Raw genomic sequence first — 14,209 nt, forward strand, 5'->3', positions numbered from 1 at the left:
CTTAAACTGCCTGAGCCCTGAGAGAAGTGTCCATTGTACTCTTGTCCTTTCAGTGCACTTGGCGGCTCCTCGGCTCTTCATATCCCAGCTTTTCCAGGAGGAGGATGTCTCATTGATTATGTTCCTCAAGTGTGCCACCTGCTCACCAACAAGGTAAAAGCAAGTCCTCTGCCTCCCCCACCTTGTGAGGCTCCTTCCTCCAGTGTCATCTACCCAGCATCATGGTGCACACACCGTCCTCTCCACCCCATCCTCTTAGTTTCAACCTCCGTCTGACATCGACCTTTCCTACTTTGAATTACATCTCATCAGTTTCTCTCCTGATTTCTTTGCCCTCCTTCCTTTTCTGAGGATTCTGACCTCCTGTTCCAGTCTTATCTTCATCTCCTCTTTCTGGAATTTCCTTCATGCCCTAAGTTTTTGCTAGATCTTACACCTTCTTACAGTTTAAAATTTTTGAACTCTTTCATTTCCCAATTATCTGTTGCATGCATGTGTGTGTGTGTGTGTGTGTGTGTGTGTGTGTGTTTGCCACTTGTTAATATCACAGTAATTCTGTAGAGCTGCTTTTATCTCTTCCTGCTTTTCTGTACTGCACTTCTTAATAGTTGGTTCTTGATTCTCCCTGTCATGTCTAGGAGCAGTTTGCCAGAGTCCTGCTTCTAGGGGCAGGATTTCCAGGTCAGCTTGTCTTACAGTCAGGCACATCAGATTATCTAAAGCCATCTCTTAGCTGTGTTAATGAGCCCTTACATTGGCAAGTAGCTGAGTTTCCACTAATGGTTGTTGTCAGCTATTTCTACCAAGTATAGAATATGCTTGTTAATGTCCAGCCAGTGTATGTAGCTAAAAACCAGAGATATTAATCCGCCAGCAATACTGACTTTGTTTCTTCTCCCACGTGGACTCAGTTTGCTTAATTCCCAAAATCCTATTTTCTTTGCTCCTGTTGACTTGTTCACAATGGCTTGGAAAATAAATCTTTTGTTTGTCTCTTTCATTCAAAAGATAGCTCATCTCTATATAGAAAATATTTTAGAAATATAATAATATTTCAAAGGCTTCAGTATTATTTTTTAAATGTCAGAGAAACTAAAATCTGGCAACTCCACAGTCTGTGGGCTCGGCACAGATTCCAGGGTATTTAACTCTCACAGAGTGGTTGCTGCTCATTGGACCAAATTCCCCCAGCCACTGCCCTCCTACAAAACCGATCAGAGGACAGATTTCTTATTTACACTGGGAGACTTTGCACTGCCTTCAAATCTAGATATCCCAGTATTATAGAGAAAAATGCAAATTTGGTCTTCCAGAACCAAGAAGAAAAGCCTTTTTAAAGCTCTCCAATTGAGATTAATTTCTAGTCATACATTTTCCTCAAAAAAATTATAATACCATTTTCCCAGAAATACAAGACTTAGTCAGTTTTTCTTATCTGGTTCCCTTTCATTAATTTTGCTTGTCTTTTAAAATTGATGTTCTTCTCCTTGCCACAAACGAGGACAGTATGGGCTGCTTTTAGAAACAATCTCTTCAAATGAATTTCCATAATTACATTGGAATCTATCTTTATAGCCAGTTTTGTTGTGGGTTTCTGTTAGAATGGTTTTCTGTTTTTAAAATCAAGTATACAGAACTGTTTTCATCCCCTTTTTAAACAAAGCCACTTAAGCAAACTTATCATCTGTTTTTCTTTTCCCAAAATAACATTTCTGATCCTGCATTAAGCCTGCAAAGCAAGCACTGTTTTTATAAATTGACATAAAACCCCTGTTATATAAATAGAATTGTTTTACTTTTAAAGGGTACAAATGGCTATCAGTACCAATTGTGTCAAGGTTATTTCAAGCACTTTATCTCGAGCTTTTGTTATCCATGGAAACTCAGTGTGACTACAGCCAGTATAAACAATTTGGGGGGTCTTTTTCTCCCCCTGTTTCTTTCACCCATTATGAAGACATTTCATAAGGAATGTATTTTTGTGTTAGAAGCTGATGGGTAAATGACTAACTTTCAGATGCCTAGCTTAATGAGTTCACAAATTTTTTATAGAAACTGTCATTTGGTGATAGCAAGGAAATATAAAAAGGCAAAATAAAATCTCCTGTTGTAACACTCCTTATTCTGAATGTTATGAGCTTAAAAAGAAAGGATGGAGCATTACTGTGCCTTTTCAATAGGCGTTGTGTTCAAGATAACCAAATAGACCCATTTGCTGAGAGGAAGCTCTTCTTTATAGAGAATTCCAGCTGATAAATGCAGACGGAATGAGAGAATACAAAAATCACCATTTTTTTCAGGCCCTAGTGAAGTAATTGATTCAGACAAGGATCTCCAACAGATACTAAAACCATTAAGTAAAAGGTTCATGGGAACTAGATCTTCCCATGCTTTGAGGGGTGTACCCCTGGATTACTCACTATGGCAGAGGGGAAACATCCCCTTACAGTAGAGTGGTCTGGCTGGTGTCACCTTAACCAATGATCAAACTCAGTATCACCTAGGAAGTTTTCTTGCCCAAAATATTTAACCTGAATCTAGTCACACCTTTAGCTCTAACTTCCAATTTTAGGAAATACAGAAGGTAGAGAAAAACGGAAGGAAACAATCAGAGAATCGAGAATACAGAATAAGACAACTAGCCCAGGGCCTCCCTGGTGGCGCAGTGGTTGAGAGTCCGCCTGCCGATGCAGGGGATACGGGTTCGTGCCCCAATCCGGGAGGATCCCATATGCCGCGGAGCGGCTGGGCCCGTGAGCCATGGCCGCTGGGCCTGCGCATCCGGAGCCTGTGCTCCGCAACGGGAGAGGCCACGACAGTGAGAGGCCCGCATACTGCAAAAAGAAAAAAAAAAAAAAAAAAAAAAAAGACAACTAGCCCAGTCTCTTTGGAAAGTCAATATTATATACACACATCCACACCCCAGGAAGTACTACTTTTACTATAGTAAAAGACTTTCTAAATTAAATGCCTGATCCCTGTTTACACCCTGCTTTTTTCAAAAATGTTTTGGGGACAATTGGGAAGTTTTGAAAATGGACAGCATACTAAATGAATTCAGAGAATGATTACTAAATTTGGTATGATGACAGTAGTGTGGTTATGCAGGAAAATGTCTTGTTTTTTGGAGATGCATGCTGACGTGTTTAGGGGCAAACTGTCATGATGTCTCTAATTTCCTTTGAAACATTTCAGCAAGATTGATTGACAGGTTGATAGGTAGGTAGATGGCTGGATAAAGCAACTAGACAAAATATTCACAGTTGTTGAATATAGGTGTGGGAATATGGGTGTTCAGTTTGCTATTCTTTCTACCTCTCTGAATCTTTGAAATTCTACATAATAAAATGTTTAATGATTTCCTACTCCACTTCTCAGCTTGGGTTCCTATTCCAGGTGCAGTATGTGATTCAAGGATATCACAAAAGAAGAGAGTATATTGCTGCTTTTCTCAGTCATTTTGGCACGTAAGTTCTTTGTTTAAACCACGAATCAATGACGCACTCCCGTCCTGATGACCCTAATATAAGGGCTTGATTAAGAAAATAGCAGTTCCTCCCTATGATACCTCTGAATGCCATTTTGATTCTTCTTGGTGTGTTGCTTACCCTGAAGCTCCCAGGAAGACTTTTTTCTTTAGCATTCTTTAGCAAATAGTAGAATCAAATATCTTCCCTGGAGCAGCAGCATGACTAGCCCCAAACACTGCAGTGACAGTGGGCGTAAGGCCTGCTTCTTCTCGGGCTCTTTATCGTCTGCACAGCACTTTCACCTCTGTCATCACAGAGCTGTCATGAGGTGAAGCAGGCAGGAGTGGCTGGCACATTCTACTGAAGAAAGCCCCGAAACCTTGGCCAGTTCAGGCACCCAGCGGAAGTCACACACCTCAGAGAGAGAAAGCCAGGCTGGGATCCTGTTCCCAGGACTCAGGTCTCCTGATAGGACCGCCACTCCCCCCAGGGCCACAGAGATTCAGGAAGGAAGTCTGGCACCATCGCGATGACTCACACTTGGGATTAGGAGTTGGAAGAAGGCCCCACAAGGGAGGAGGGAAGTGTGTAGCTGCAGTTCCAGGGTGGCCGTCTCCTCCCAGCCCTCCCTGTGCTCTGGCCCTTTCCTTTGCCTGTGGTGGGCTGCTCTGCAGCTGTTTCCTTAATGATGGGAGAGCCCTTATCAACCTTCCCCTCAGGGCTTAGTTGGGGAATGGACTTTCCTCACAGTCTTCTTTAAAAGGTGGATCACTCTACCTACCTGGGGGGACTAAGCCCTAAGGGTTTTAGTGGTCTAGTTATCTCCCACCTTATTCCAGAGAAGTGGGATGTGTGTGTGTGTGTGTGTGTGTGTGTATTAAAATTTTAAATAAGTAAATGAAGAAATTAGGGCAAAAGGAATAAGAAAGAGAAGATGAGGTCAAGAATAAGGTTGGGGGGACTTCCCTGGCCGCCCAGTGGTTAGGACTTTGCTTTCCAGTGCAGAGGGTGTGGGTTCGATCCCTTGTCGGGGAGCTAGGATCCCACATGCCTCGAGGCCAAAAAAAACAAAACAGAAACAATTTTAAGAAAGACTTTAAAAATGGTCCGCATCAAAAAAAATCTTAAAAAAAATAAAGCTGGGGTATAATTTTACAAATGTGGCATAATTATAAGCAAAACTTCTGACTCATCAAAACAATTTCAAGAAATTTTCTCATTATCCACAGTGAAATTTGCATATCCTCAAAATAGAAGTATCAATATCTAAACAGTATGACTGTCTCTCACGTGAGTCTCTAATACTTAAGATTTTTTTCAGCTTTATTTATGAGCATTTTGAGAAAGTGCTTATGATACAAACAGTGGTTAATAAATGACACCGTTAGTCTCATTTTTGAGTCAGATTATCTTTCTTATATATAATCGAAAATGCAGACGTTAATACAATGACCTCCAAAGCAGGGTGCACATACCTCAGGGGTGTGTGCCCCACCTCACTCCATTGGCATTCACGAGAAGGGTGAAAATCGAATTTACACTTGTTTTTAAATCTCATTCGGTTTATGTACATTTTGATGTTTTTTTATACATATAATATAGTAGTACTTGTATACAATTACAAAATGATATACAAGTACTACCATATACTGTACTATATGCGTAATCAAAAGGATTCTGTGCTTGTTTTTGCTTACGGGATGCAGGATCTAAAAAGTTTAGATATCAGTGTTATAATGTTGAGTAAATTACATATCCTTAAAAGAAATACAGACTGGTGAACAGAGTTGTTGACTTAAGTCAGCAGATCTTAGTGATGTATCAACAGTCTTTGAGCAAATCACTAAGCCTTCAGTGCCTTAGTTCCCTTACCTTCCCAATGAGTTCAACTGTTCCTTCCTACTTAAACCTGGAGGCCATCAGTATTAATGGTCTGATTGGCCTGACTCAGCCAGGATGAAGGCATCTCTAAGGACAACAAAGGCCTCCTTGTATGGACAAGAGAGAACATCATCCTTGTCCTCGCTGTGTGGTTAGTACTGGCACGTTATGGTAACACCCCCTAAGCACTTAGCTCTTGAGGGAAATGGGGGAGGTGAGCCTATCAGAATTCTCTCCAGGCCCTTCCGTGCTCAGAGGCTATTCTCCATTGACACATGAAGCGTGCATCTCCCATCTGAACCCAGTGTCCACCCAGCTAACATTGCTACTTCGTCTTGAGCCTGGTGGGGAGGATAGGGGGCCACAAGAGAAAGGATTCCAAATACTTTGGAAGAAAGTAGTATATAATCCTATAGTTAGTAATATTGTCACTGCTTGTTACTGTTCAGTGCCTAAGTGAAAGTGAGACTTCACTATCACTGTACAGACATAGGGTCATTGTTGCCCTGATTTCTTCATTTGTCCTTTTGCCCATCACTAGTAACTAACATTTGCATAACATTTTATGGTTTACTTTACTTGTTTTTCACAACTCCATGATGAAGTTTACAAATATGATTAGATTTGTTTTACAGATGAGGGAACTGAGGCTCCAAAGGTTAAATGATTTGCCCGGGGTTGTAACAGATGGTAAAATGGCAAAGCTGTAACTTAAACCTAGCTGCTTTCATTCCAAATCCCACATCCTTCCTGTGGCAACACTCACTTGTCTTAAATGCATCTCGGATTCAATAACCCTGACTTTATGAATATATTCTTTACTTGTTTCCATCTCCTTTATACCTTGTTTTTATGAGGGTTTTTTGTTTGTGTGTATGTTTTTATTACTTAGGGGTGTCGTGGAATATGATGCAGAAGGCTTTACAAAACTCACTCTGTTGCTGATGTGGAAAGATTTTTGTTTTCTTGTACACAGTGAGTATACTTTTGCTATTAGCCTTTCAGCCTACATTTAAAAATGTACTAAACCACATGTACTAATGAATATGACAAACCTTAGTGTCCTGACTTGGTTCCTTTTACTTTAGCATAAGTGTATTTACTGCATGGTCTTCAAGAGGAAATATCTCTAGATCAGTGGTTCTCAACCAGGTATCATTTGCTGCTCTGGGGACATTTGGTAACGTCTGGCAACATTTTTGTTTGTCACGACGGGTAGGGGACCAGGGCTGGCGGTTGTTGTTACTGGCATTAGTGGGTAGAGGTCAGAGATGCAGCTAAACATCCTACAATGCGTAGGACAGGTCCCTAAAACAAAAAGTTATTGAGACCACAATGTCAGTAGCGCTGAATTTAAGAAACCCTACCCTAGAGAGATTTCTATTTTTGAAGTATCTTTCCAGATTCAGGCCTCAAAACTTTCAAGATTACGCAAAACATATTGCTTTGATCATTTGGTTATCATTCTTATTAAGTGAAAAAAATCTGTAACGTTGGTAATATATAATATATATCTTAAAGGTGGGACTGTGTTTTAATGAATTCCTGACATGACTTCTCAGTGTTTTCCACACAGTAGGCATATTTAAATTCCTGCTGTATTATATTAATCAGTCAGTAAACATTGCTCCGGCTTTCGCTTAATGGATCATTTAGAGTCTCTTTTGTATATTTCTTTGTTATATAAGAACCAGTGACCCATGGTGCCAGGTTTGAGTTGCAAGTCAGCTACGAGCTTTAGTCTTTAGTAATTTGATATGCAGCATGCCCAGACTTCAAGCCAAAGGCACAGAAGTTTCAGCCCTCCTGAGTCCAGTTACAGAAAAGCAGTGGGTTTGGGTTGACTTCACTCAGTATATGGAACTACCCTAGACTTTAATAAACTATTTCAGGATGCACAGCTTTGGCCCTGTTTAGCCAAGCTGTCTGTGTAAAGATAATGACTTGGGGGGATTTTTCTTTCCCAGCGGTTTTACTTTCTTGGTTATGATTTGCTTAGGCTAAAATAGTTCTTAATTTGTCTTACCTGACGTCACATCTACAGATAGTAGGGGAAGAAACCCAAAAATGTCCATAGTGGTAGAGGGAAGAAAGCTCTAATGAAAACCTTACCACGGTATAATCTGCATAGAGGTAATTGAGAGTTGGCCATACGTACTTCTAAGAAGTTGGTTATCCCTCTCGTTTAAGGTATTTCCCAATGATAACCACCTGTCATGCAGTGCTTCATACGGAGCTCCTACTCGATAACTAGCCTTACACTGGGACCATCTTTTCAAATGCATCTGAAAAATGCAAGCATGTTGCTCTATATTAATTATGTGTACAGATAAGCAGAGAGTGGAGAGGTGAAGATTTTCATCTTGGGTGTGCCTCCAACTAATTATATGACCTTGTTCAAATCACTAGGACAAGCCTCCCTCTGTTTTAGTTCCCTCTTATGTCACTGGGGATTTGGTTGGTAAGTCCTGTGGAGATATCAGCAGATGGAGCTTAACCTACAATACAGGGCCAGGTGGAAGAGGAAGTCCCACAGTCAAGGCCTCCTGGCACTCTCCTCTTTGCTCACCATCTTCTGTGGCTCTACTGAGCTGAACTTCTTACTGCTGCTTCCAGCTCTCACTTTTAATTCTGACCTTATCACGGCTTTGGTTTTCTGTTCTGAGTGTTAACTGCTTTCTGAGATCTCACTTCCTATTTGCTCTGTCCACTTTGCCCCACCATCTTGATCCCAGTGATTCTGTTTCTAGCCTGGTAACCTGACCCCAGATCCTGACTGTATGCTTGGTTTGTGTCTCATGACCCTGGACAGCTGCCTGGGGGATTAGTCTGGTGTGTTTCCTCTAGCCCAGCTCAGCAATAGGGAGCTGTACCCTGCCACGAATGGTGGTGACTATGGTCTGAGGCCTCCCAGAGTAGCTGTGAGAGAAGGACGCAGAAGGGAGGACACACAGAAGGACAGTTACAAACACTCAATTAGATGACTGCTTCAACTAATTTCTTCATCCCACAGTGGCATGAAATCTCAACGGTTTGTCCCGAAACTTACTTTGGTCTCCTAGCCATGATTCCATTTTCAAAAAAGATGATGTCAGATCATATCAGATATAAGGGGAAAAAAGATATCCTTGGCACTGATCTTTCTCACCTGTGTTTTCCACGTGCATCTCAAGGCTGCCTGTTCTGGCGGGGCCTGGCCGGAGAGCTGTTCAGGGATAAAAGAGCGTCCACCTCTCAGCTCCTGCCGGGCCTCCTCTCAGTGCGTTCAGTGTCACGGCAGTTCTTGTTCCTTTGGAAGGTCTATTCCCCAAAGACTGTTTTCCCCACAGTACCGTGTATCCACTATTTCTTACAGCCCCTTCTCTACCTTCCTCTGTCACATGCAAAATTAAGTCCTAAAGCCATATCTTCACTTAGTTTTGATTACCTTCTTCAGAAACATAGAACCCCCAGACACTCATTAGAACAGGTACGGGGACCTCGAGATCTGTTTAATTTACTTTTTCCAAAGTGTTTCCTTAGGCTCTTACTCCTTTCCTCCCCAGGCCGTTTGCTCTCCGCTCTAAGCGACATGACCCACGTTCTCGGCTCTTTGGCAGATAAGACCTTGTCTGTGAATCAAGGGACTCTGATGCTGTTTCCTGCTCCATCATTCACTCACAGCCTGTCTTTAAATAAATTATTTCCACCCTTTTGCTTCTTTCTTATATCTAAAATGTAGGACTTGTAACATCATAGTGAAGCTTGGTCAAGTAATGCATTTTATTCAGTCATACAGTTAAGCATCTGAAACTTACCTTCTTTTGGAAGCATCTGCTTGCTTGGTTACAACCCCCATGGGACCACTTATTCCCTTTTTTCTTGTCATGAAGATGGGAGTTGAACATGGGGTGGCAGAGACTTAATGATAGAACATTGCCTTGAATTATTCTGAGATCTCAAGAACAAGAAAAAGGAAGAAGGAAGCGCCTGGAGATGGAGCCAGTCTTGTGTGGCTGGTTCACTGCTCCGTGCAGATCGAAGACCTGGCAGGACACCCGATAACGTCTCTGCTCTCCCCCACCCTCTCTTCTGCCCAGGCCCGGGAAGAGGTTTGTCGAGAGGGCGGGTGCTGGCAATAATTCTGAGCATTCTGGATGCTAGAGGAAAGAGGCACTCCTCTCTTGAGGCTGATGGCTGTGACCTCAGACCTTGCCAGAGTGTTCGGAAGTAAGAATGCCCTAGGGGAGAAAGAACATTGTACGTATTCTGGGATCTCTCAGGAGACACTGCAACTTCCTGGCATTCTGGCAGTTGCAGGAGTGGGAGCTCTGGCCATGGAGAATTTTCATCCATTTATTCCTTCTTTCTTTCCGTCATCCATATCAACGTATCGCAAGAGTTGGAACCACAGCAGGATCAGGGACTTGCTTTCATTCAGAAACTGTTTTCAGAAAGGTTTCCTGGCCATCATCTAAGAATTATCTGTAGTGGTTATGTAGGTAATTCTGTATTTGCCAAGCTGTATTTACCTCTGGAGGTAGATGCTATCTTTAAGGCAGCAGCTTTTCAGAATACTGGATGACAAGAGAACCAGAAAGCAAGGCGCAGTAACACAGAACAAAAGCAACCACTGGGGAAAATTGGCTGTTTTTCATGGGCCCCTGTCAGCTGCACTATAAGGAATGCAGCTGCCTAAGGTCACAGGGTTGCTGCTTGGAAGGAGAGGGTATTGAGATCTTTTCCAGTTACCTGTAACTCCTTGGTAAATGACCCTTTGAGTCATCCAGCCTGGACCATAGGCCTTATCTCCCTGGCAAAATACATATTAGACCAAATCTGACCATTTTAGATATTCCATCTCATTTCTTCTCTTCTTGACCCCTAACCCAATCAATTTAATCCAATTCACCTGAGTTCTGAGTTGATTGAGAACCTGCTGTGTGCTCAGTGTTGTGCTAGGTCCCAGGGGTTATAAGTAAATAACTCAGGCTTGACCTTAAGACACTTAGAGTCTCGAGCAAGGGTTGGTTGGCCACAGCCTATGGGCCAAACTCCACCCTGAGTCTATTCTTATATGGCCCTTGAGCTAAGAATGGTTTTTATGTTTTTAAAGAGTTGTTGGGGGGGGTTCCCTGGTGGCGCAGTGGTTGAGCGTCTGCCTGCCGTTGCAGGGGACACAGGTTCGTGCCCCGGTCTGGGAGGATCCCACATCGGCTGGGCCCATGAGCCATGGCCGCTGAGCCTGCGCATCCAGAACCTGTGCTCCGCAACGGGAGAGGCCACAGCAGTGAGAGGCCCGCGTACCGCCAAAAAAAAAAAAAAAAAAAAAAAAAATTGTTAGGAGAAAGAAAAGAATATGCAACAAAAATGGTGTAGCCTAAAATATTTCCCCTTTGACTCTTTACAAAGAAGTTTGCCAACCCCTGATCTAGTTAATGAGAAAAGAGATCAGATAAAGGTGTGGTACACTGATACACATTTTTACAAACAAATATTCTCGAAGCTTGCTTAATGTATGCAAGGCATAAAGTAATATGTGACACAGAGAAAACTTCATATGTTATATATATAAGAGAGAATTAGAAAGAGAGACACTGTCCCTAATGGAGTCTAATGAGAGAGACAGACAATAAAGAAGTAAACTAACAAATATATGTTACAGATGGTGACAAATACCATAATGGAACAAAACAGAGGGCTTTGAAAGAGGCTAAGAGGGGAGCTGTTGTTAGGATGGTCAGGGAAGCCTTCTCATAGGAGCTGACATTTCAGCTGAGACCTTAATGAGCAGCCATTCAGATTCAGTGAAGAGATTTCAGGGGAAAGAAAGTCCTCTTGTACAAAGAGCTACAAAAGTTAGCAAAGGGCTTTGCATGAGCCAGTGTGACTGGAGCACAGTGAGCAAAGAGAGTCACATGAGAGAGGTTAGAAAGAGAGTCAGGACCAGATAAGATAGTGCCTCCCAGGCCATGTATGTCAGGATGGAGTGGTAATAAAACACTTGAAAAACAATGGTTTAAGCAAGATAGAAGTGTATTTCTTTCTTGTGTATAAGGAAGCAGTCCAGGGCTGGAATGACATATCCAAAGGTCACATGGGACCCAGGTTCCTTGAAGCTTTATACTGCATCATCCCTTGGGTGTGACTTTCTTGCGTATAGGCCAAAAAAGCTGTTGGAGCTCCAGCTGTCACAATCCAAGTAAGAGAATAGAGAAAAGATGGAAGGAAGGTACAAACCTTCTCATTTAATGAGACTTTGAAGAAGTCTCATGCACCACTTCCAATTACATGTCATCGTTCTAGAACTTAGTTCATAAGGCCTCAGCAGGTGTGCTAGGGCAGACTGGGAAATGTAGTTCTTTTTCTGGGGCAGCAAATGCCCAACTAAAAATCAGAGTTCTTTTAACTTGAGTGAGAAAGAGAGAATCCTATTTAGTAAGAAACTACTAGTCTCTTTCAAATCAAGGAGAGGAGTTTAGATATAGGTCAAGATTCCATCAGAAAACAGATGGCACATCATACAGGTAACTAGGGAGAATTCAATGGAAGGACTGTGTTAAAGAAAACCAGAAAGGATGGTAGCAGCCGCAGCGAGTCTTTACCTTTCCTAGGACTGCATGGGCAAGAGGGGAGTGTGGTTACCAGAAGCTGGAAGGAGCTATAGCTGTAGCTGTAGGAAAGGGTTTCCTGGCAGGAACTGGGGAAAGCCTTTGGTTGAGGAAGGTAGCTACTACTAACAAATGCAGGAAGGATTATTTCTCCTTCCAGTTCTGTCAGTTTTGTTCTTAGGTACACGTACGTTTATAATTGTTATATCTTCTGACGTATTGACCCCTTTATTGTTATGGAATGTTCCTTTTTGTCTCTAGATATTTCTTGTCTTAAAGTCTATTTCATCTGATATTAATAACCCATCCCAGCTCTATTTTGTTTATTGTCTGCTTGGTATACCTTTTCCAGCCCACTGCTTTCAACCTTTATTTTTTAATGCCTTTAAATCTAAAGTGTGTCTCTTGTAGACAGCATATGGTTGGGTTTTGCTTTTGTGTACATTTAAACAAACTCTGCTGTTTTATTAGAGAGTTTAATCCATTGACATTTAATGTAATTATTGGTATAGTTGGATTGGGGCCTGCCATTTTGATATTGTTTGCTGTTTGTCTCATTCCTTTTTTGTTTCTCTTTTACTGCCTCATTTTGTGTCAAACAAATGTTTTTAGTGTACCATCTTATTTTCTTTGTTGATATTTTAGCTATCTTTTTTTTTTCTTAGTAGTTTGTTCTAGAGATTGCAGTATCTGTCTTTAACTTAACACAGTCTACTTCAGTTTAATAGTGACTTAATTCTGGTAAAATATAACAGCTTTGCTCCTCCTTCTCCCCCTTGTTTGTGCTATTATTTTCATATATGTTATATCTATATATGTCATCATGTAAATACAACAACACAGCTTTTTCTGTTAGTTATAGACAATCTTATATTTTCAAAAGAAATTAAAGAAGAAAATAATTTTCATTGTATTTTGCTCTGTCCGTTATTTCAGGTAGGTCTTAGTAGGACTTTGAATGCTCTGTTACTCCATTTCACAGTTGTTATAGTAGAGGCAGAAGGAGGTGGCAGGGTTTATTTGTTCTAGCAGATGATGAGTTTCTTACTCTGATTTTTTTTTCTTTATTTTCAATAATTAAAGTTCACACAGATTCCCTAATATACTTCTTTTGGTATTTGTCCTTATCTGTCTCTCTTTCCACTCATTTGGTCATTCATTAGTTTTAAGCTTACATTAGTCCAGAAAACAGTAATTTTGCTTTACAGAGAGCTCAGTTTCTGGTAAGACTTTTTTTTTTTTTTTTTTTTTGAAAGCTAGAGGAAATTGACAACTGCAGACTAATTCCGCTAGTCATTTAAATAATTCTTTCCTCATAGGCCTGTAATCAAGGCCAATAAGCTAGAAATCAGGACAGCTTTTGAAATTTTAAGTAAAAATCAGAGCCTTCTGTTTATTGTTGCAAATGCCCCTTCCAAGCTCTGATTGTGTCAGGCTGTGTGATTGCTAGTATAACCAAGGAAATTATTTGCATTGATGTGTCACTGTCGTTTCACCACTCAAAGCAAAGCTGTGAAATTGACAGCCACTCAGCTCCTGAGCAAAGTGGTGTGAACTCATCTCTTTGCCACGGAAACAATGTCTTGTAGAATATTTAGCAGCAACAAACAAGATGGCTACTAGATAATTCAGTAAAACCAAAACTGTGTGGTTTCCCAAACCTGCTTGCTTTTTGGATACAGATCTCATTTTTATATAAATAAATAGATTTGAAGAGTAAATCAGAATCAACAAAGTGATTAAAATTAGGAACCACAATGATATGCATTAGAATTCATTTCAAGCCAGATTTATAAAAAGTGTGATATTATTTTAGAATTAATATATTTACCTCAGATCAGGAATATGTAAATCTTTGTGATTTAATTTTATCATTTTAGTAGTAATAATAACTATCAAAGCAACAGGAACTAAAATTGATTATGAACAAAAAGTGAAACCAGTCGGTTCTCTGTACTGTTCAAAATGATTTAAAAATATAGAAAAAGATAAAAGAAAATCTACTTTCTAATGCAAAATGCCTTTTTGCTTTGATTAAGAGAACTATGGGTATTTTAGATACTTTAAACATTTGGGTTAATTTTTATCCTAGACTTCCTTGAAAGTGGTTAGCTCTGCTGGGCAAAGTGGTTTTCGTCTTTTGATTACACACACAAACACACCCTCTTCAAGGTTTACAGCTCAAATAGCTCCAGTCCTTTAGCAACCACTGTCACTATTTTGATTCAAATTGAGACTTCTGTTTCATGTTTAGAGTCTACTTCCAGA

General features: G+C 40.8%; 1 protein-coding gene across 1 annotated transcript in view; it reads left to right on the plus strand.

Moving 5' to 3' along the window:
- Window positions 1-14,209, plus strand: part of BABAM2 (BRISC and BRCA1 A complex member 2) — a 454,460-nt gene that overhangs the window by 346,401 nt on the left and 93,850 nt on the right. The window contains exons 8-10 of the mRNA XM_060117521.1: window positions 54-153; window positions 3,397-3,467; window positions 6,244-6,326. Of these exons, the coding sequence (XP_059973504.1) occupies window positions 54-153; window positions 3,397-3,467; window positions 6,244-6,326 (254 nt within the window). The remainder of the gene's footprint in view (window positions 1-53; window positions 154-3,396; window positions 3,468-6,243; window positions 6,327-14,209) is intronic.

The sequence above is a fragment of the Mesoplodon densirostris genome, chromosome 14 (assembly GCF_025265405.1).
Source record: "Mesoplodon densirostris isolate mMesDen1 chromosome 14, mMesDen1 primary haplotype, whole genome shotgun sequence".
NCBI lineage: Eukaryota > Metazoa > Chordata > Mammalia > Artiodactyla > Ziphiidae > Mesoplodon > Mesoplodon densirostris.